General features: G+C 40.9%; 1 protein-coding gene across 2 annotated transcripts; it reads left to right on the plus strand.

Annotated features, from left to right (window-relative positions):
* The first annotated feature begins 8,608 nt into the window (after positions 1-8,608).
* On the plus strand, positions 8,609-21,719 carry SNRPC (small nuclear ribonucleoprotein polypeptide C). Of its 2 annotated transcripts, XM_029945361.1 has the most exons (7): positions 8,690-8,843; positions 9,022-9,064; positions 15,230-15,338; positions 16,888-16,977; positions 17,193-17,243; positions 18,534-18,638; positions 21,417-21,719. In XM_029945361.1, exons 3-7 carry the CDS (start codon positions 15,302-15,304, stop codon positions 21,539-21,541), a joined length of 408 nt encoding a protein of 135 aa, XP_029801221.1. In that variant the 5' UTR covers positions 8,690-8,843; positions 9,022-9,064; positions 15,230-15,301; the 3' UTR covers positions 21,542-21,719. The 2 variants fall into 2 exon arrangements, with proteins under 2 accessions (XP_029801220.1, XP_029801221.1); XM_029945360.1 differs by lacking the exons at positions 8,690-8,843; positions 17,193-17,243 and adding an exon at positions 8,609-8,683.
* The last annotated feature ends 6 nt before the right edge of the window (positions 21,720-21,725 follow it).

Consider the following 21,725-nt stretch of genomic DNA (forward strand, 5'->3'; position numbering starts at 1 on the left):
AATTCTATGATACTGGGATCATGACCTGAGCCAAAATCAAGAATCAAATGCTCAACTGACCGAGCTACCAAGGCACCCCTTTACTTTTTCTTTTTTTCTTTTTCTTTTTTTTTTTATGGAGAGAGAAAGAAAGCTTGAGCAGGGAAAGGACAGAGAGAGCCAGAATTCCAAGCAGGCTCCACACCACCATCGTGGAGCCCGCTGAATGTGGGGCTCAAACTCACAAATGGTGAGATAATGACCTGAGTTGAAGTCAGACCCTTAACTGATCAAGCCACCCAGATGTCCCTCCTGTTCATTTTCTTAACTATGTCTTGTCACACTCTGGCCAAAATTTCAAAAGTCTTATACGTACAGGCAGCGTGTTCAATGGAAAGAACATAAGCTCTGGAATCTGATAATTTGGGTTCCTATCTTTGCCATATATTAACTATGCGATTTTGTTCAGATTATGTCACCTCTTTGGATCTCAGTTTCCTCATCAGTAAAAAAAAAAAAAAAAGAAACCAAGTCCCATCAGATAGCATAATGAAAGCACACTGTCTAGTGCCGACACAAACTGGTGCTTAACAAACATGTTTCCCTTTTCTCCAGTGACAGCCAGTCACTACAGACGCCATGCCCTGGAACAGCAGAATGGCAGAATGACGTGTACCCGTGTGTGTGTGCACTCGTGCTTGCTCACACCGTTCCAAACCATGAGCTCAGCTCCTACTAAAGCATTAAGCCACAAAAAAAGCCACTTATGTTTCTATTTTCAGCTTTCCAACTTGGCACCCATAGAGTGTGACTGAAAGTTCCCGTGCTAATAAAATGGGCTCATAGAGAAAATATTATATCTAAGAGAAGACATTCCAAGAATGAGTAATTGCTCCTTTTCAGTAAAGAGTTACTCGAAACCACCCTCCAAACCTGTTCTGCCCTGTTGATTATGCTTGACCAAGCTTCTTCCTGATTCCATGAACTTGGATTAAATAAAGACTTGGATTAATAAAGAGTTTCAAAAAAACAACTTCCCCCCCAGACCTTGGGGCTTTGGCCTTTTTTATTCCCAGCAGTGAACCCTCTGTTGACCGTGACGGGGGCAAGACAATCACGGCAGAACTAATGAAGAATCATTTTCTCCCCACCCAGCCAGACAAAAATGGGTGAAGTTTGCTGCCGTCCTGAAGGTGCCAGATGGGCAGCTGAGGTCCTAGTGTTGTCCAGGCCAGGTGGCAAAGACCTGCAAAGAAGCCGCTGGTCACCTCACAATTGATTTCCCTTGCAGGGTAGAGGGTGCTAAAGATGGGGTGAAGTCCTCAGGAGGATTTCCCTTCCTCACCAACCGTGGTCATGAATTCTCTGCTATAGCTATTTTATGCCATCTGGGAGACCTGGTGTGAGCTTCTAAAGCTGGTGCCCTATGTCCTACTGTTGTTTCCAAATTGAAAGATCAAGTTTTAGGGGTGCCTGGGTGGCCTCGCCAGTTAAGCATCCGACTTTGGCTCAGGTCATGATCTCATGATTTGTGAGTTCAAGCCCCATGTCAAGCTCTGTGCTGACAGCTCAGAGCCTGGAGCCTGCTTCTATGTCTCCCTTTCTCTCTACCCCTCCCCGTTCATACTCTGTCTCTCTCTCTCAAAAATAAACATGAAAAAAAGAGAAAGATCGAGTATTAGCCTTCTGAATCTACTTCGTGGCAGTGAAATCTCAGTTCAGAAAGAAAAGTTAGGGGATGAAGCCATAGTTGTACGACCCTCCCCAGGGAGGCATCTATCAATAGATCAGCCCTCTCTGAGCTGGAAGTACAGGTCAGAGTACAGAGGCAAGTACATTTCTGGGATTCAGCTTCTACCCCGCCTTTCAGGGCCATGAGGTATGTGAAGGGAATAAGAATTGTGGATTCCAAAAGGTGCCTAGTGGATAGAAGAGTTGGCAGCCACTGGTGGCTGCAAAGTGGGGTTGCAGCCTCTTATTGGAAGGGAAAAGGAAAATGACTCTGAGTTCCAGAGCTCATCTCTTGTGTGACCATGAAGAGGCCTGGAAGGATTCCCGGATGTGTGTGGAATTCAAGTAGTGATTCTTAGTACTGACAGTGCCAACATTATTCACCAATGACTGCATGCCTACCCATGTGCTAAATGCTTTATAAGACAATTATCTTATACAGTCCTTTGAACCATGATCACATGAAGGAGGTATTATTATTGTCCCCCTTTTACAGATGAGGAAGCTAAGGCAGAAAGAGGTTAAGTAACTTCCTTAAGCTCCAAGCAATAGCTTATGGTACTGGGATTCAAACACAGGCATTTTGGATTTAGTAGTTGTGTTTATTACAACTACATGATACTGCTTCTCAGTGAAGTTATCTTATCATAATCCTTACTATGTAATGCTATACAGTTAATTTTTTAAATGCTTACCATGTACACTCAGCTCAATGGTGGGCATAGCACATTACTCATTTTCCCGTTGATGGTGGCCAACTGACCCGAACACCAGCAGGATGGTCAGCAAACGTTTGTTGAATAAATATTAAATAACTGAATATTACTTTCAGTGCCTTAGAGGTGGGGAAAGATGGGAGAGAGATGAAGGGAGGTGTAGGTTACCAAGGCACTAAGGACTCAAGTCCTCTGGTGGTTACAATGGAAATTACCATGTTAAAGTGTTACTTCTGGTTTTGCAAACTGGGTTGGGTATGATGCATGGGGGCAGCTATACATACACTTCTGGTCCAGAATGCTTTTCTGTACTCCTTTCCTGAAAACAGTACCTCCTGCCCGCAATCCAACTCTTAAATACTCCTGCCTCACCCCTTGAGGTTCCATTGGGACTGTTATTACATGTTTCCACCCATCCCTATCAAAGGAAGACTTTTGACCCAAGCCTGGCCATTCAGGTCCCTCCCTGGCTTTTGGTGCTAAAAGAATGGAATTTTGGAGATATCTGAAGCTGTCTTGCCTGGTTGCAGGGAGGTACCCAGGCTGTAATATGAGACGATGAAGCCAACATGCAAGGAGAAGCAGTCAAGCAGAGATGCGCTGAGAGATGGAGAGACAAAGACCAAGTAACATTTTTTAAGACCACACCTGGAGATAAATCTACCCTGAGATGCCCCTGATTTCTGGGGCTCTATAGGGAACTATTTGCCAATGCTAGTTGGAGTTGGTTTTTTCACATATAACTAAGATAATTATTCTTTTTTTTCCCCAAGATTTTATTTTTTAAGTCACTTCACACCGAATGGGAGGCTTGAACTCACAACTCTAGATCAAGAGTCACGTGCTCTGTTGACAGAGCCCTCCAGGTGGCCCCAAGATAATTATTTCTTAATAGTGTACCCTATAGTAAGGTTTTCAAATACAAAAAAGAAATTCATGGGACATGCGTCAACTTAAATATCCATTGTTTATCTGAAATTCAAATTACTGGCCATGATGGGTTTAGCTGGCAACTTTATCCCACAGGGATACACCACAGTGTACAAGGGGATGTGCCAAACCGCATGACAAATGTAACATATGAGTCAATGCTGAGATTTTTTTTAAGTGATAAAGTTAAGTAATTTAATTGGGTAATTGAAAAATATTTTTTATATTAAAATAACTGTAGGAGCACTTGGGTGGCTCAGTTGGTTAAGCATCGACTTTGGTTCAGGTCATGATCTCATGTTCCATGAGTTTGAGCCTCAGTTTGTGCTGACAGCTCAGAGCCTGGAGTCTGCTTCAGAATCTGTGTCTCCCTCTGTGTCTGCCACCCCCCTCCCTGCCCCCCGCTTGCACTCTGTCTCTGTCCCTGCCTATTTCTCAAAAATAAATAAACAATAAAAAAAATTTTAGAGGCACCTGGGTGGCTCAGTCAGTTAAGCGTCCGACTTCAGCTCAGGTCATGATGTCATCACTCGTGGGTTCGAGCTGTGCTGACAGCTCAGAGCCTGGAGCCTGCTTCGGATTCTGTGTCTTTCTCTCTCTCTGCCCCTCCCCCACTTGTGCGCTCGTGCGCGTTCTCTCTCTCTCTCTCTCTCTCTCTCTCTCTCTCTCAAATGAATAAATGTTAAAAAAAAATTTTAAACCTTTTTTAAAAACAAATTCCAGATGGAGCTGTCTGGGAAGCTCAGTTGGTTCAGCATCTGACTCTTGATTTCAGCTTAGGTCATGATCTTACAGGTTGTGGGATTGAGTCCCAGGTCAGGCTCCGCTTTGACAGTGCTGACCTGCTTAGGATTCTCCCTCTTCCTCTCTCTGTCCTTCCCCCGTTCATGCTCACTCTCTCTCAAAATTAAAAACAATGAAAAAAACCCAAATTCTAGATTGATAAAAAGATATGAACCTGAAAAATGACATAATAAAAGAATAAGAAAAAATATTTAATTCAGGGAATCAACAAAATTTCAGAAAGGGGAAGGACTCTCTAAGTATGACATAAAACCTGGAAACTGTAAAAGAACAGATTAATAAGTTTAACCAAGATACAAATTAAAAGTTCTTTCATGACAAAAAGCACCCAAAATAAAGCCAATGACAATTAACAAATGGAAAATATTTGCAACTAATATTAAATAGTGTTAATTTTGTTTGTATCTAAGAAGTTCTCTACAAATAAAAAAAAAGGATAAAGCTAACACTAGACAAAAAGGCAAAGGAGATGAAAAGGCAGTCTAAATGGAGGGCTCTGTAGAGTCTTGAAGATTTTGTTTTTTGTTAAAACATTTTTAATGTTTTTTATTTATTTTTGAGAGATAGAGAGAGACAGTGCGAGCAGGGGAAGGTCAGAGAGAGAGGGAAACACAGAATCAGAAGCAGGTTCCAGGCTCTGAGCTGTCAGCACAGAGCTCCACGCAGGGCTCAAACCCACAAACCATGATATCATGACCTGAGCCAAAGCCAGACACTTAACAGACTGAGCCACCCAGGTGCCCCTTTCAAGATTTTTTAAAAAAGATTTTTCATTTTTAAGTATTCTCTATACCCAACATGGGGCTTGAATTCACAACCTCAAGTTTGAGAGTCACATGCTCCACCGACTGAGCCAGCCAGATGCCTTGAGTCTTTAAGCATCTTGAACATATGAAAAAAAAAAAAAGCTCAGCTTTATTTATAAGAGAAGGGTATGCAAGAAATTGGTAAGGGTGTGTATGTCTCAGAGCCTACTTTTGTTGTTTTCTAATTTTCCATCATGTGTACTTATTACTTATTCAAAAATAAGTAAATAAAATACATTTAAGTGTTAAAATACCTTAAGAGAAATAAAAATATAAATATATTATTTATATATTGGACAGCAATATCGTGAGCTTTTAACGTATCATACAACAGTTCAAGGGCATTACAAGCTTAAGTAGGCACTTGGGATTCTCACCCTACGCGTAGTGGAATAAGGATAATAAATGAACTCTCTCAGTTGCTTGGGACACTAGAGGAAGTATGAAAAGCACTGCTTTACAGACAGTAAGGCCCATAGGCTAGACTCGGGGGAGATAACACTTTGGAACTTGGAAGTAAGGTCACCCTTTGAGCCCTGGAAAACAGAGACCACTGTAAGTAATTTTTTTTTAATGCATGGTTTCTTTTTTTTTAGGGGGTAATTTTTATTAGTTCACAATTACCAGAATAACCTTAATATGTTGCATGCTTTTTTTAATTCATTATTGAGACAGAGAGAAACAAAACAGAGCAGGAGCATGGGAGGGTCAGATAGAGAGGGAGACACAGAAACCTAAGCAGGCTCCAGGCTCTGAGCTGTCAGCACAGAGCCTGATGTGGGGCTCAAACTCACAAATGGTGAGATCATGATCTGAGCCAAGGTCGGTCGCTCAACCGACTGAGCCACCCAGGCGCCCCTCTAAGTCTTTAAAACAGAGGGAATTTGGGGGCGCTTGGGTGGCTCAGTCGGTTGAGCGTCCGGCTTTGGCTCAGGTCATGATCTCACGTTCGTGGCTTTGAGCACCGCATTGGGCTCTGTACTGACAGCTAGCTCAGAGCCTGGAGCCTGCTTCAGATTCTGTACCTCCCTCTCTCTCTGACCCTCCCCTGTTCCCACTGTCTCTCTCTGTCTCTCAAAAATAAATAAAAAACATAAAGAGAAATTTTTAACGGAGGGAATTTAAATCAGAGCATTGGCTTATACAAGTGTTGGCAGAGATAAAAAGTGAAAAGAGAAAAGTGAAGTAGCCTGGAGACGAGCAATAGCAAGAAACTAGTGCTGCCCTCACACTGGAGGGACAGAAGAAGGACATCTTGTTTCCAGAGCCCAAGGTCTGGAACTGCTAGAAGTTGGAGCCAAGTAGGTAGGAAGAGACAGCCTCAGACTGGGGATATTCTGCTTTTTTCCTTACTCTCTCCACTTCCAGAAGTGCCTCCCAAAGGTGCCCAGCAACTCAGCCTGGAAGGCAACTGGCACAGGAGTCCAAGACATCATCCCCCACACCGCCATACTAAAAAAGTGAGGTAAAGATGAGGAATGAATTTGAAGGTAAAGCAGGCCCAAGATCAGCACAGAGGGAAACTGGGGAGGGGGGTGTGGAATCAGGACATAGTTGGCAAATCCATCCTATCCGAAAAGAATCAACTCAGGGCACCTGGGCGGCTCATTCAGTTTAGCTTCTGACTTTGGTTCAGGTCATGTTCTTACAGTTTGTGAGTTGGAGCCCTGGAGTCAGACTCTGTGCTGACAGCTCAGAGTCTAGAGCCTGCTTTGGATTCTGTGTCTCCTTCTCTCTCTGCACCTCCCCAACTGTGTGCGTGTGCGTGCTCTCTCAAAAATAAATAAATATGAAATTTTTTTTGAAAAACATCAACTCGGTGCTTACAAAGGTGGGTTTCTAGAACTGTGGTATCTTCCTTAAAATGTCTTTTACAGTTAGTTTGTCCAAACTAGGATCTAACCCTGTATACTATCTCTGATTGTTACGTCTGTTAAAAACATTTTAATCTAGATGACATCTTTTCTTGACTTGGTGGAGGAAAGGGGGCCCTTTGTCCTAGAGACTATCCCACCTTCTGGATCCGTTTGCTGCCTTTTGCTTTCCTTGATCTTGATCCTCTTGCCTATCCTAGAGCTTGGTTAGACCCAAGCGTAACATTTTTGGTAAGAATAGGTCACAGTTGATGATGTTTATTGAATGTTAGCATCCTAGGAGTAGATACATGATACCTGATTGTTCCACCATCAATGATACTAAGATTTACCGCTGTTAGAGTAGTGAATGCTTGAAAATTTCATTGTTCAGTTAAATTTTAAGATGAGGAAATAGGGGCACCTGGGTGGCTCAGTCAGTTAAGTGTCTGACTTCAGCTCAGGTCATGATCTCGCGGTTTGTGGGTTCGAGCCCCGCATCAGGTTCTGTGCTGACAGCTCAGAGCCTGGAGCCTGTTTCAGATTCTTTGTTTCCCCCTCTCTGTGTCCCTCCCTTGTTTGCACTGTCTCTCTGTTTTAAAAATAGATAAACATTAAAAAAAAAATTTTTAAGATGAGGAAATAATCTTTATGGTACACTTAACCTTGTTAAAGCTCGGTTTCCCCATTTGAAATGTGAATAATAGGATTATTGAATAGATCAAAGAAATTAATGCATCCAAAGCACCTAGGATATAGTAAACATTCAAATAAGGTAGCCATTATTATTGTTTTGGTTGTAACTCCACCATCAGAGAATATGGAAAGTAGAATGAAAAGCTCTACCTCTCCATTCCTAACATTTATTTCCCTTTTCTGTTAGATCAGGCCATTTGGGAGCCTATAGACCAGGCTGAAGTTTGGCCCCATTTCTAGAACAGATTAGATCTGTGGACAAGATACTTCTATCAATATCCCCTTATGTAAAGATAATTGGCATATTTGGAGGACTGAGTATGTACAGACATTGCCCTAAACACTACACGCATTTCCCCAATTAATTGTTCCTTAAGCCCCACAAATAAGAATTATTACCCATATTTTTCAGTTGAGGAAACTGAGGCTCAGAAAGATTAAATAACTTTCTCAAGCAGCAAGGCTAGGAAGCGGGAGATGGGACTTGAAACTGGGGATTCTATCACATCCTAGAGTTAATAAGATTTAAAAAAGAGACGCCATGTAAAATCGCTTGCACCACGTTTATTGCTTTAGGAAACCTATTATTTCCCAGTTGTCACCTTCTCAGCAAGCTGTCTTATTTAAAGTTGAACTTCTCCCTTCCCTGTGTCACTCCCCAATCCCCACTCCGCCACTCCACGACCCCATCTAACCTAAGAAATATTCACTTCATTATTTGTCTTCCCCAGCTCCGAGTGCCTTACTCCAAGAGGGCAGGGACATTTGTCTGTTTTGTTCATTGCGGTCTTCTCAGCATTTATAGCACTGCCCGGCACATAGCAGGCGATCCTGAGAAAGCTGCCCCAAGAATGACTTTCATGCTTCGAGGAAGCGCAAGAATCAGGATTACTTGCACCTGGATTGAACCCCGCGGGGATCCCTCGTGCATCTCCTTCCCATCCCCCCCGGAAGTAAGTGACGACAAAAAAGAAAAGCCCCACCCCTCGCTCGGCCGCGGCGGGTAAGGCGGTCACAGACGCAGCGCGGCGGGCGGATTGGATGACCGGGTAGGGTTTCTGGAGTCGCGTTTGACTTGTTGGTTCCGCGGCGTCGGCGCTTGTTGTGTGCGTCACTTCCGGGCGGCGCGGGACGAAGTGACCAACGGCCTGCAGAGCAACATGCCCAAGTGAGTGGGGCCCGAATCTGGGGGTGTTCACGGTTACGGTCGCTACTGTGGCCTAGGCGGGGAGTGCAGAGCGGGTTCTAGCTCTTGAAGTTTCCCGGGAAGCGAGAGCGTGTGGGGAACGGAGCCCGGGAGTTCTGGAAACTGCCGTCTCTCGATGTGGGTAGGTCGACTCCGCGCAAGGCAACAAAAAAGCCTACTTTGTGTCGGGTCGCTTTAATTGACGTCTTGGCATCGTGCCTAGGCCTTGTTTTTATATATGTTACCTTCGTTGAACTGCGTTTCGGTGGATGGGCATCTGTTAACCGTTTGTCGTCTTTCTATCTTCCACCCCTTTCCAGGTTTTATTGTGACTACTGCGACACATACCTCACCCATGACTCTGTAAGTAGTGTTTCTTTTCAGTTTCAAAACACCTTGTATGTAACATATAGGATTTTTAAGGTAGAAATTTGTGCCTTTTATCCTGTTGAGCTCTAAGTGCCCCTGCTTGGAAAAAAATAACCTGGGTTTTCTTTCCCTGCATCCTTCCTGTAACTGGTTTTTGTAATTTGAAATTATTGGTCTTCTAGCAGTGTTTTGAAATGAGACCCAAAATAATAAAGCTTTAACAGAATTGAAGGTGAAAAAACCTTACATGACAAGTAAAAATTCCAGGAACGTGCCCTGAAGTTCAGATATTTGATTGTGGGGGCACCTGGGTGACTCAGTCGTTAAGCTTCTGCTTCTGCTCAGGTCATGATCTCATGGTTCATGAGTTCGAACCCCGCATCGGGCTCTGCGCCGACCGCTCAGATCCTGGAGCCTGCTTCGGATTCTGTGTCTTCCTCTTTCTGTGTTCCTCCCCTGCTTGCACTATGTCTGTCTGTCTCTCCAAAATAAGTAAAGATTTAAAAAATTAAACAAATATTTGATTGTGATAAGGTACTCAGACATTTGATTGATTAAACTGGAAAGAAATGCCTAAATTTGAAACCGAGTACTGTACTTTGATTTAATTAAAACTGCTTCGGGGCGCCTGAGTGGCTGAGTCGGTTAATCATAATCTCACAGCTGGTGGGTTTGAGCCTCATGTTGGGCTCTGTGCTGAATGCTTGCTCAGAGCCTGGACTCTGCTTCAGATTCTGTGTCTCTTTCTCTCTCTGACCCTCCTCACTCATGCTTTGTCTCTATTGCTCAAAAAATAAATAAATGTATAAAAAATTAAAAATAACTGCTTAACAAATAACAACTAAGATTGAATATTTACAGTGCGTCAGGCAGTGTTCCAGATGCTTTACATGCATCATGTTGTTTAATGTTCATGATGAGCCTATATGGTTAGTGTTATCTCCATTTTACAGAGGAGGAAACTGAGGTTGAGTATAGATAAATGACTGACGGGATGTTACTAAACTGGTAAGTTGTACAGAGCTGGAAGAAGAGCCTCGGCAGTGTAACTTTAGGGTTTCTATGCTAGCAGCTCTCATACTTGTCTCATGGTCCTTTTACACTCCTGAAGATTACTGAGTTCTTTTCTTTATTATTATTATTTTAATGTCTGTTTTTTGAGAAAAAGAGGGGGGGGGAAGGCATGGGGGGGGCAGGGAGGGAGGGAGACACAGAATCCAAAGCAGGCTCTGGGCTCTGAGCTGTCAGCACAGAGCCCAACACAGGGCTTGAACTCCTGGAACTTAGAGATCATGAACTGAGCTGAGGTCAGACACCCAACTAACTGAGCCACACAGGCACCCCAAAAAGTACCAATTTAAAAAAAATTCTTAAAAGGGCTCTTAAAAATAATTAGTTACAGGGCTTATATTGGCTTAGCTATTAATATTTGCTATATTTGAAATTAAGTTTTAAAACTACTTATTGATTGATTTGAAGGTAGCAATAACAAACTTTATTTGTAAAACAAATAATCTTTTAAAATGAAAAATAGGAACTTTTGGGTGGCTCAGTCACTTAAGCCGACTCTTGATCCCAGGTCAGGTCCTGATATCAGGGTGGTGAGTTCAAGCCCTGCATTGGGTTCCGCACTGGACATGGAGCCTAATTATAAAACAATGATAGTAAAATAAAAGTGAAAAGTAGCCATTAAAAAAAAAAACTAGTGTGAAGAATGGCATTGCTTTAACCTTTTTGCAGACGTCTGTAATGCCTGACTCAATGGAAGACAACTGGATTCTTATCTTTTGCATTAAATTTGTTGCACTGTTTTGGTTGAATTATATGAAGAAACCAGGCTCACATGGATAAGGAGTTGAAAAAAAGAGGGATGCCTTACTAGCCTTTTTAGGTGATTGTCGATATTTTTTAATACTCTGTGTTACTGCTTCCACACTCAACCCATAGTTGCAGTGTGGAATCTTAAACCATATCAGATTTTTCATACTCTGCTACATCAAAATTCATTGGTCTATCTTGCACTTTGAGTGAATCTTTTACCAGACAGGATTTAGTAACATTCTCTGGATATTTGGAAAATGAATATTGGAATATTGGTTCACTCAGTTACACAAATCTTCCAGTGTTGATACATTTGATTATATACTTAGTATAAAAATTCACATTAATGTCACTTTCTAATCAGAAATGGCTTTTTTTTAAGTTTATTCTTTTTTAATATTTTTATTTATTTTTGAGGGAGAGAGAGAGAGAGAGACAGAGCATGAGCGGGGGAGGGGCAGAGAGGGGAGACACAGAATCAGAAGCAGGCTTCAGGCTCTGAGCTGTTAGCACAGAGCCTAACATGGGGCTTGAACTCCCGAACTGTGAGATCACGCCCTGAGCTGAAGTCAGATGCTTAACCTAAGACTGAGCCACTCAGGCATCCCAGAAATGGCTTTTAAGTATTGGGAAGCTGACATGCTCATGGTAGGAGACAAAGGTTTTTTAAAATTTCGAGTTGTGTTTGAAAGCTCAAATTTTATACTTGGCAGTAAATACTAACAATTGCTCCCTTGAAGTGACAGGCTTACTTCATTTATTTTTGAGAAGTCTGACTATCCAATTGGTTTCTCATTTGTTCTTTCAAGTAAAAATGACACCCACAAGGAGGCAGCTGGTAAAACTTACAACTTGAACCAGTTGCGTTCCTACTTTAACTTAGCATCATATTTTGGTATGTAGCTGAAGTACTTTGTACATACTTCCCATTTTCCACCTAGAATATTAAAAAGATGTGAATTCACAAGTTGAGATTTAATAGACTTAATAATTCTACTGCTTCATCAACGACAACCACAGTAAAACTGAATTTTTTCCCCCTATGGGTGAATAGTGTCGAAAGATAGAATGATCCCTAATGCATTGGGTTGCCATTGCCTCGAGTCATTCTAAAGTGCCAGGAGTTTGGCATCATCTGTGCAAATGCCAATGCAGTGAGACAGAAAAGTAATGGTTTAGTATCATTATGATGAAACCTCTTGGACTTTGCAGACCACCTGGGGGGTGGGTCTGAGACACCCTTACATGCCAATGAGCCACATCTTGAAAACTGCAGCTCTATACTTTGCTGCCTCTGCAGAAACCGGATGAAATCCGAATTCTTGATCATCCTTCCCTCTTGAATAGTAGCTGCAAGACCCACAGCCAGTGATCTCTGTGTGGTCACTTCATTTGAAATTCTTTCTAACACTTGGCCAGACGTAGTTCAGCATTAATTTGTGAAACATGTAAGTAAGATGGTTCCTCTTGAAGAAATCATAGTTCTGAATATTACTATAGATTGTCCTGAATGAGACTCTCCCAGTAAGTTGGTATTGGTAGTAGCTTGCCTATGGAGCCCCAGTCTTTTTGTTTTGTTTTGTTTTTAACATTTATTTGTTTTTGATAGAGCATGAGTGGGAGAGGGGCAGAGGGGGGGGGAGACACAGAATCTGAAGCAGGCTTCAGGATCCGAGCGCTCAGCACAGAGCCCAAGATGGGGCTCGAACCTATAAACTGCGAGATCATGACCTAAGTCGAAGTCAGACACTCAACCGACTGAGCCACCCAGGTGCCCCAATTTTGTTTTGTTTTCTTGATCCTAGTTCCCTCTCTAGGTCAAACCCCTCATCATTATTTTCTGAAACTATTGGCGAAGTAGGCTATGCTTTAGTACTCTTTTATAGCTTATTTTGCTAATGCCAATGAATGTCTCTTTATATGAAACGTCAGGAACCCTTGTAATACTGTTGTTCTAACGTGATAGCTTGTGAAATTAGGGACATTCCATAGTGATTGAAGCAGTTCCCTGAGGTGGATTGTGAAATGCAGTAAATATTTAGCACTACAATTTTTGAGCCTTTGCTGATTCTTAGGCATGATTTTGTTATCAGACTCAAGGCCTCATTATATTATATACTTCATTGTTGGGCAGTCAAGGAACAATATCTTGAAATGTAGACCGTAAAAAGAGTCTGAGGGGCGCCTGGGTGGCTCAATCAGTTGAGCATCTGACTCTTGATTTTTGGCTCAGGTCATGATCTCATGGTTCACGTGATCCAACCCCGCCTTGGCACTGAGCTGAGCGTGCAAAGCCTGCTTGGGATTCTCTCAGTCTCTTCTGCCCTTCCCCTGCTCATGCATTTTCTTTCTCTATCTCTCTCTCAAAATAAATAATTAAACTTAATTAAAAAAAAGACAAGACAACCTGTGTTTATGTGACATTGGTCATATCTGCTGCTCCTGAAGCAATTTTGTGAAGACAGGATATATTAGTAGATCTGAGCTCCAAGTCTTGGTTTGCTGCTTACCAGCTGTGTGTTAAGACAAGTCTGAGCATATAACCTTGTGATTTTTAAAAAAATTTTACTTATTTATTTGAGAGAGAAAGAGAGGATGAGCAGGGGAGGGACAGAGAAAAGGCGAGAGAATCCCAAGCAGGCTCCATCCGTGCTGTTAGCATGGAGCCTGATGTGGGACTGGAACCCATGAACTGTTAGATCATGAGCTGAGCTGAAATGAAGAGTTGGACACTTAACCAACTGAGCCACCCAGATGCCCCAACCTTGTGATTTAAAAAAAAATTTTTTTTTTAAGTTTGTTTATTTTTGAGAGAGAAAGAGTGCAAGCAGGGGAGGGGCAGAGAGAGGAGGAGACATAGAATCAGAAGCAGGCATCAGGCTCCAGGCTCCAAGCTGTCAGCACAGAGTCCGAATAGGGGCTAAAACCCACAGACCCGTGAGATCATGATCTGAGCCAAAGTTGGATGCTTAACCAATTGAGCCACGCAGGCACCTCCAACCTTGTGATTTTTAAATCAGTTTTATTGAATTATACTTTACGTTTGATTAAATGTGACATTTTAAGTGTACAGTGTGATGACTTGGCAAATACCTAACAGTTTGTTGTGTACATTAAGATAATAGAACATTCCATCACCTCAGAACAATTTCCTGTGTGTTATTTTGCAGTCAGTCCCCTGTACCCTTGGCCCCAACTGATCTGGTTTTTATAATGAAAGATTAGTATTACTGGTTTTAAAACTTAATATGAATGAAATTTTATAGTACATACTCTATCTCTCTTTTTTTTTTGCTGAGGATGCTTTTGAGATTTGTGCATATTCTGTGTATCAGTGATTGGTTCTTTCTGATTAATATTCCATTGTACCATGAGCATGTGATTATTATGATGGTTGAGACACTGCTTGTAAAATACATAGCATGGTGTTTGGCACATGGTAAGTGTTAAATGTTAACTTAAACAGATGATTATAACTGTGTAGAGTTTACCTTACATCAATTTTACCTTGGTAAAGCTCTTAAAGAACAAAAGGATTCATGGGCTAGAGATAAAAGTATGTGACTCACATAGTCTGTATTCTAGACCCATCTGTATTCTAGACCCATAGTCATTTAAAAGGAGATGTTCTTATAAACAGTATAATTTAAGTGTATGGAAAGTGTATTATTTTGCTGTAGAATAAACTAAGAGAAGGCATTAAAATGGCATTATAGGGGCACCTGGGTGGCCCAGTCGGTTAAAAGTCCAACTTCAACTCAGGTCATGATCTCACTGCTGTGAGTTCGAGCCCTGCATCGAGCTCTGTGCTGACAGCTCAGAGCCTGGAGCCTGCTTCAGATTCTTTGTCTCCCTCTCTCTCTGCCCCTCACCTGCTTGTGCTCTGTGTCTCTCACTCTCTCAGAAATAAATAAATGTTAAAAAAAATAAATAAATAAAAAATAAATGGCATTATGTTCTAGATCAGGAGTTTGCAAACTTTCCTTAACATGCCAGGTTGTTATTATTTTAGGTTTATGGATCATACAGTTTTTGTTTTGATGATTCAATTCTGCTTTGTACGGAAAAGAAATAGTACATAAACGAATGTGGTGATGTTTCACTAATTTGTTTTACAAAATCAGTTGGCTGGCCCATGGGCCATAGATTGTGGAACTTTGGTTAGATAATGTAGTAAATTATCACAGTACTTTACTGGATAATATTTATAAATAATGCTTTAGCAACCAGCTTAAGCCTCTAGAGGTAGCCCGGCTACTTATATAAAGGAAAGGCTTTATAAAATTTCTAGTTTGAGGAACTTGTTTCTGTGACTGATCTGACCATTCCATTTTGCAGCCATCTGTGAGAAAGACGCATTGCAGTGGTAGGAAACACAAAGAGAATGTGAAAGACTACTATCAGAAATGGATGGAAGAGCAAGCCCAGAGCCTGATCGACAAAACAAGTAGGTTTCAGTCTCTTGTTCTGATGTGGTAGAATGGTCCCATTCTTTCCCATCCTTGTCTCTCTGTTGTTTTTCACAGAAGCAACTCATTCTGAGTGATAAATAGGAACATTCTGTTGTATTGAATGACAGAATTAGAAGGTCTTTAGTTTCCCAGGGAATATACAAACACATTAGTATTAATTATTGAGGTTAGAGCGATCAGGTATTGATTACATTGGGGAGTGGGGCAGAGAAGAATGAGTTGCCTAATGTTTCTTTATTGACGTGGGCCAGATTTTATAGCAAATTTATGTGAAACCTCCTTTGCAGTGATCATTGTTTTTAGAACTGTTTTCCTTTTGTAATAGGAAAAGGTGAGGGGTGGATTTATAGTTCCCTTCAAAGAGTTTGAGAGACTTTGAGTTTCTTAGACATGTAGTCCTGACAAAGACAACTGCTCAAAAAGGAAGTTGATGGGACACAATAATCTGGGTATGTTTTGGACCTCTGTTGGAAATGCCATACTCTTTGTTTAATTAGGGACATTTTTGTTTAGACTAATTGAGTTCAAGATACTGGCAGAAGATGAACCTGGAGTCCAACATGGGGTTCGGTCTCAACCATGGGATCGTGACCTGAGCCAAAACCAAGAGTTGGACGCTTAACCAACTGAGCCACTCAGGTGCCCCAGTGTATTTTTAATTTTAATTCCAGTATCTATGATTATATATTCTAGTATTTATTTGTGACTTTTTGCAAAGCTCAATACAAGTGATCTTCAGTTTCTTTTCATTTGTGCCTCATCTTGTCAGAAAGAAATAAGTTTATTTTATTGGACATTTTTTAAGAACATACCATACTTCAGAGTGGACTCCTTAAAATCTTTGTTTCTTATTATCTCTTAACTCAGTACATTCAAAACTGGTAAACCATAATAATGATGGGAAGTTTTGCAAAGCTTGGGCTTTGCGCAAGTATCACATTATTTTTTGTTTTCTTTTAAGTTTATTTATTTATTCTGAGAGAGAGAGAGAGAGAGAGAGAGAGACAGTGCTAGTGGGGCAGGGTCAGAGACAGAGGAGACAAAGAATCCCAAGCAGGCTCTGTGCTGTCATGACGCGCAGCTCCAGATGCGGGGCTTGAATTCATGAAACTGAGATCGTGACCTGAGCCAAAATCAAGAATCAGATTCTTAACCTACTGAGCCACCCAAGCATCCCTCACACATTTTTCAAACAAAACTGAATGGTTCGAATTGGTTGTAGAATGTATCTACAGATTAAAGATGGTTGCTTCTATTTGGTAAGACATTGGTAGATGGGAGGTCTTCACTCTAGGCTTTCATAGTTAATTCAGCCATAGCAATGTTGACTAAATAATGGTGAAAAATCCAAAGCAGTAAAACAGTTCATTGTAATTTTTGCTGGTAAACACAGTTGATTTAGAAACTGTAGAGGCCAAGATGTAGTGATCTTAAATGAAATCATGAAATAAATGAAAAGGGTTATTTTAGTAAATGAGTTGTTGAGTTCTTAATCAGCGTGTTTTGTTTTTTTTCTCTCCAAAGCTGCTGCATTTCAGCAAGGAAAGATTCCTCCTACTCCATTCTCTGCTCCTCCTCCTGCAGGGGCCATGATTCCACCTCCCCCTAGTCTCCGTAAGTTTATAAAGTTTTTATCTTAACAGCTATAATTTTAAGCGGGGGGGGGGGCAAGAAAGGGTGGGAGATTATCCTTTGAGTTTTGTTGAATTAGCTTATAGATGGCTTTTGAATGCTGGTTGAATGAAAATATAGATAGTAAAAAAAAGTAACATCAGTGGTATAATTTCTGAAATGTCTTCAGAGTTACCTTCTGATTGTATCATTACTAGGATATGGTATTCATGACATCGCAAGCGGGTCTGAGACAATTCACTGGAAAGGTCAGAATGTACCTGTGATTAGATGAGCTGCTATATGAAGACGTATTGATGAGTACATTAAATTATTTATTGCTATTTTATTGCCCAGTAAAAAGATTGAAGTGTAGTGGATGAACTCTTCAGTCTTTCTTCCTATTTTCTAACCCAGCTAACACAAATATACACACCTTGGGAAAACCAAGAATTGGACAGTTGAAAGTGGGGTGGATCAAAGGCCTGTCTTCTCTGAGAAGGTTTTTTGTTTCTAAATGACAGAAGGAGAATAACTAGGCCATAAGTTCCATGGCTCTCCTGGAAGGGCTTAGAATTGAAATTGAATTCAGAAACCTAAAATCAGTCCTGTCAGTAACCATGAATATGAACAGAAGTGGGCTGTTTATAATAGTTGCACACTAATACAGGTAGACCACTAATGGCCCAACAAACCTTTCTTGGGCTTCCACCATCCTGGGGCTGGTCAGGCCTGGGTCACAGCGGCTCTCAGGTCGTGTCTGGCAACTCAGTATCTTGGCTGGCTGGCACTCAACTCCATTATTTTTAATAGTAGAATAATCATTAGTATGAATGTACCATAATTAACTCCATCTTTTTGTTATTGTTGGACATTTAAGTTAGTCCGAACTGTTGTAAATGGTACTATCAGGAATATCTCTGCATATATATCTGTGTATTTCCAAAGAATCTTAAAGATTTTGATTTTTTTAATTAAAAGAAGATATATATATATACATATGCATATATATTTTTTAATTTTTTAAATATTTATTTTAGAGACAGCGGGGAAGAGGGCAGAAATAGGGATACACAAAGGATACGAGGTGGGCTTTGTGCTGACAGCGGAGAGTCGATGTGGGGTTCGAACTCCGCAACCATGGGGTCATGACCTGAACTGAAGTTGGACACTTAATCGACTAAGCCACCCAGGCACCCCAAAGATTCTGATTTTTTTAAAAACAGATCTGAAATTATGTACTTGTGGCTTGTTTGTCAGGAACTCGCCAGAAGGCATAATGCCCTTTAAAAAGAAATTAAACTTTTGGAATTCTTTTTTAACCTGTGCTGACTTCATTTTATACTTCTGTCTAGACAGTCTTGTTCTTGTTTTTTCACCATAAAGTAACTAAAGTTTTGTGGCATATTGATTTTTATGGCTCTACTGTTAAAAAAGAAACTGTAAGAAGTCTATTATTCCAGAACTTGGGCTGGACCATGAGGCCCTACTAGTTTCGTAGAAGAGGAAATGTTAATATGTAAGCATATCTTAACCACAGCCCCCATTCGTTACTGCAGCGGGTCCTCCTCGCCCCGGTATGATGCCAGCACCCCACATGGGGGGCCCTCCCATGATGCCAATGATGGGCCCTCCTCCTCCTGGGATGATGCCAGTGGGACCTGGTAAGTTCAACTCTCTTTCCTTTTAGGATGCTCCATTGTGTTTTAGTTCTTTGTTTAAGTGGAATTCTTAATACATTGTCTAAGTGTATTATTGCAACAAAGTACATTTGGTGAATCTGTAATGATAAAGAAAAATAAATATGTGTTTTATCAGTATAATTGGATGATATCCAAGACCTTGTTCTACTAAAAACTAAAAACAGGATACGGCTGCCTTTTTTTCTTTTCCTTCTCCCTCCCTCCTGTTTCCTTGACTCCATCCTGACTTTCAGTCAATTATAATGAAGAGAAAGGTTGTTGAGTTTTTCTAAAGGGGGTAAGGTAGGTAAACACTTGTACTGCTGTTTTTTTTTTTCAGTTTTGATCTGGAGCAGTACTACCTCTTGTTGCTGACTCAGTCTTTCGTTAACTAGGCCAGATTAGTGTGTGAAAAAGGCCTCAGCTCTGTAGTTAGTCTTTTAGTCAGGAAGAGGGGAAAAGCCCCTCCCCCCCATAAACATTGTATTTTAACATAAACATATATATACATATATATATATACTAACGTGCAGATTTTTCTGATACCTGGTCAGGGCCTTTGCTTTGAAATTGAGCCTAGTGATTGATTGGAGCACCATATATTTCTTGCCTAAACCAATAAACCATACCTATAATGCAATCTTTACCAACTTTAGTTTCTATTTCTTTCAAGGATAGAAACCTTGTGAGGCAATCTAGTTCAATCTTTTACTATCCTCTCATCTGTCAAATCTGTGAGCACTTTTTGGGGGTAATTTACTCTTTCTATGTATCCACATAGTTTTCACGGAAACAGTTCTTTTTTATATACTCATTTTTATTGACTTGCAGAAGTTAAATTCTATGATAAGAATAAATACGACAGACATAAGCCTACAACTCAACTGGTAAGACAAGGTGCAGAGGTTTTAGATAGAGTAGCTTCCTAGCTAGAAGCATTCAGTGTGCTTGCTACGGGTAGAGGGGAAGGAGGAGAGTATAGGTAAGACTTCCTGCCTTACTGGCCTGTGAAGCCAGAACAAAGTGATTTAGATGGCTTTTTTGCTGCTTCTTTTTTTGAGAGTGAGAGAGCCTGTGTGCACTTGGCACATAGAGGAGAGGTAGAGGAAGAAGGAGTCTCCTTGCCCAACCTGGAGCTGTATCTCACTACCCTGAGATCATGACCTGAGCCACCCAGGAATCCCTTCTTTTACATTTTTAAATCAAGGTCACAAATTCAGATCATAGTGGGTTTAGGACTGTGGTGAACTGGGAATGCATGACACACCTCAAGAAGGCTTCTAGAACTTAGCTTCAGCCTGCATTTGACATTTGAGAATACAGGCTTGGTGTTGCCAGTTCTCCTGAGTATGTTGTTGTTTTTAGCCAGGATAAAATAAGATTATGGGATTTGAATTAAGATAATTAATTAATTGGGGGCGGGTAGGGGTAAGAATTGGTTGGCATAAAATAGAACGTTGGCCATGGGTGAATAATTATTGAAGCTGGATAATGGCTACATGGATGTTCGTTATACTCTTTCTATTCTTGTGTATGTTTGAATATTTCCGTAACAAAAAGTTGAAAAAAGGTATCTAGACTTACTAGTAATTAGATTTATTAGTTGCCAAACTTATTAGTTGCCAGTGTTGGCAACTGATTAAAATTAAATGTACGGTGGAGACCAAAGTAAACAAGTTTTCAGGTGCCTCATTTTCAGTCTTTGGTCTAGATGAGTTTCTTCTAGGAAATGCTGAATTTAGGTTATGTTATGGTGGGGTTTTTAATAAGATACTTAGAAGCTTAGTATCATTTTCCATTCCTTTTGAAATAGATCTTAAAAACATTTGTACCTGTTGAATTTTACAAATACCTGAGTTTTACTTTTTGTGATAAGGCTTTGAATATGATTTTCTCTTGAACTATTGCAGACCTTTAATCAAAATGGTTTAAAAAGTAATTAGGTAAAATTTGATATTTAAAGAGAAGATCTATAACATGAAAATTATGAGGCATAATAATGAAATGAATACCTGTGAACCCACCACTCAGCCAAGAAGTAGAATATTACCCATTGTGTGAAGCTGCCTGTGCTCCTTCCCAACCCCGCCCCTGCTTGCCCTCCCTTCCCGGGCTCATTTATTTGTTTGGTGTATTGATGGGACACTTCAAAAAATTCCTTAACAGAGTCTAAAATGTATTAGAAAAATTAGATTTGTGTGTGTGCACGCTAATTGTTGTAAATCACATTATTGCCTATTTTTCTTGACTTGAGCTAAGTATGGTTACTAACAGGTTCTCAGCATGGGCCTCCTGCTCACCTTTCCTACAACTCCGAACAAACGCTTAGTGGTAAGATTGTCCTCTGTGCCTGTGTACATTCACGAAATAGCTCATGGTTATATGGTGGAGAGAACGGATTAAGAGAGCTGACTGGGTAACATGTGACTTAGTTGTGAATTTCCCTGAGTGAGAAAAGGTCAATTTAGGGAACTAGTGTCCCTGGTGGTTTCTGGAAAGCACTCTATTAATAGCTCCTCCTTACCGTCATTAGATCATGATTCCCATATAGTTCTTGTGTTGACCTTTGTTCTTTGTTTGAGAATGTCTAAGTAATTTACAGATGTGATGAATTTGTTGCATTTCTTCTGTCAAGTGTGTCTTTCTTCCAGCATTTTGCAGGGGGGCTACTTTTTGTCTTTAATTGAAGTCCCATTAAGCTCCCTCATAAGTAGTAGTTTTCTGACTCTCCTTTTTCCTTTTCTTTGTTTCGTCCTGCAGCTCCTGGAATGAGGCCGCCTATGGGAGGCCACATGCCAATGATGCCTGGGCCCCCGATGATGAGACCTCCCGCCCGTCCCATGATGGTGCCCACTCGGCCGGGAATGACACGGCCAGACAGATAAGGAGAGACGGGAGCCTCTTTATACCCACTTTATATTACTTGTTCTGCTTCACCAGGAGATCATGGTGCTGTGACACTGGGTGTTTTCTAACAGCATGACAAGGAAGACTGGCTCCCCCTTCCTATCAAACAGAATAGTTTTTGCAAGGGAGTAGTGGGACAAACAAAAAAAAGAGAGAGCAATT

Source organism: Suricata suricatta, chromosome 7 (assembly GCF_006229205.1).
Source record: "Suricata suricatta isolate VVHF042 chromosome 7, meerkat_22Aug2017_6uvM2_HiC, whole genome shotgun sequence".
In the NCBI taxonomy this organism is placed as follows: Eukaryota; Metazoa; Chordata; class Mammalia; order Carnivora; family Herpestidae; genus Suricata; species Suricata suricatta.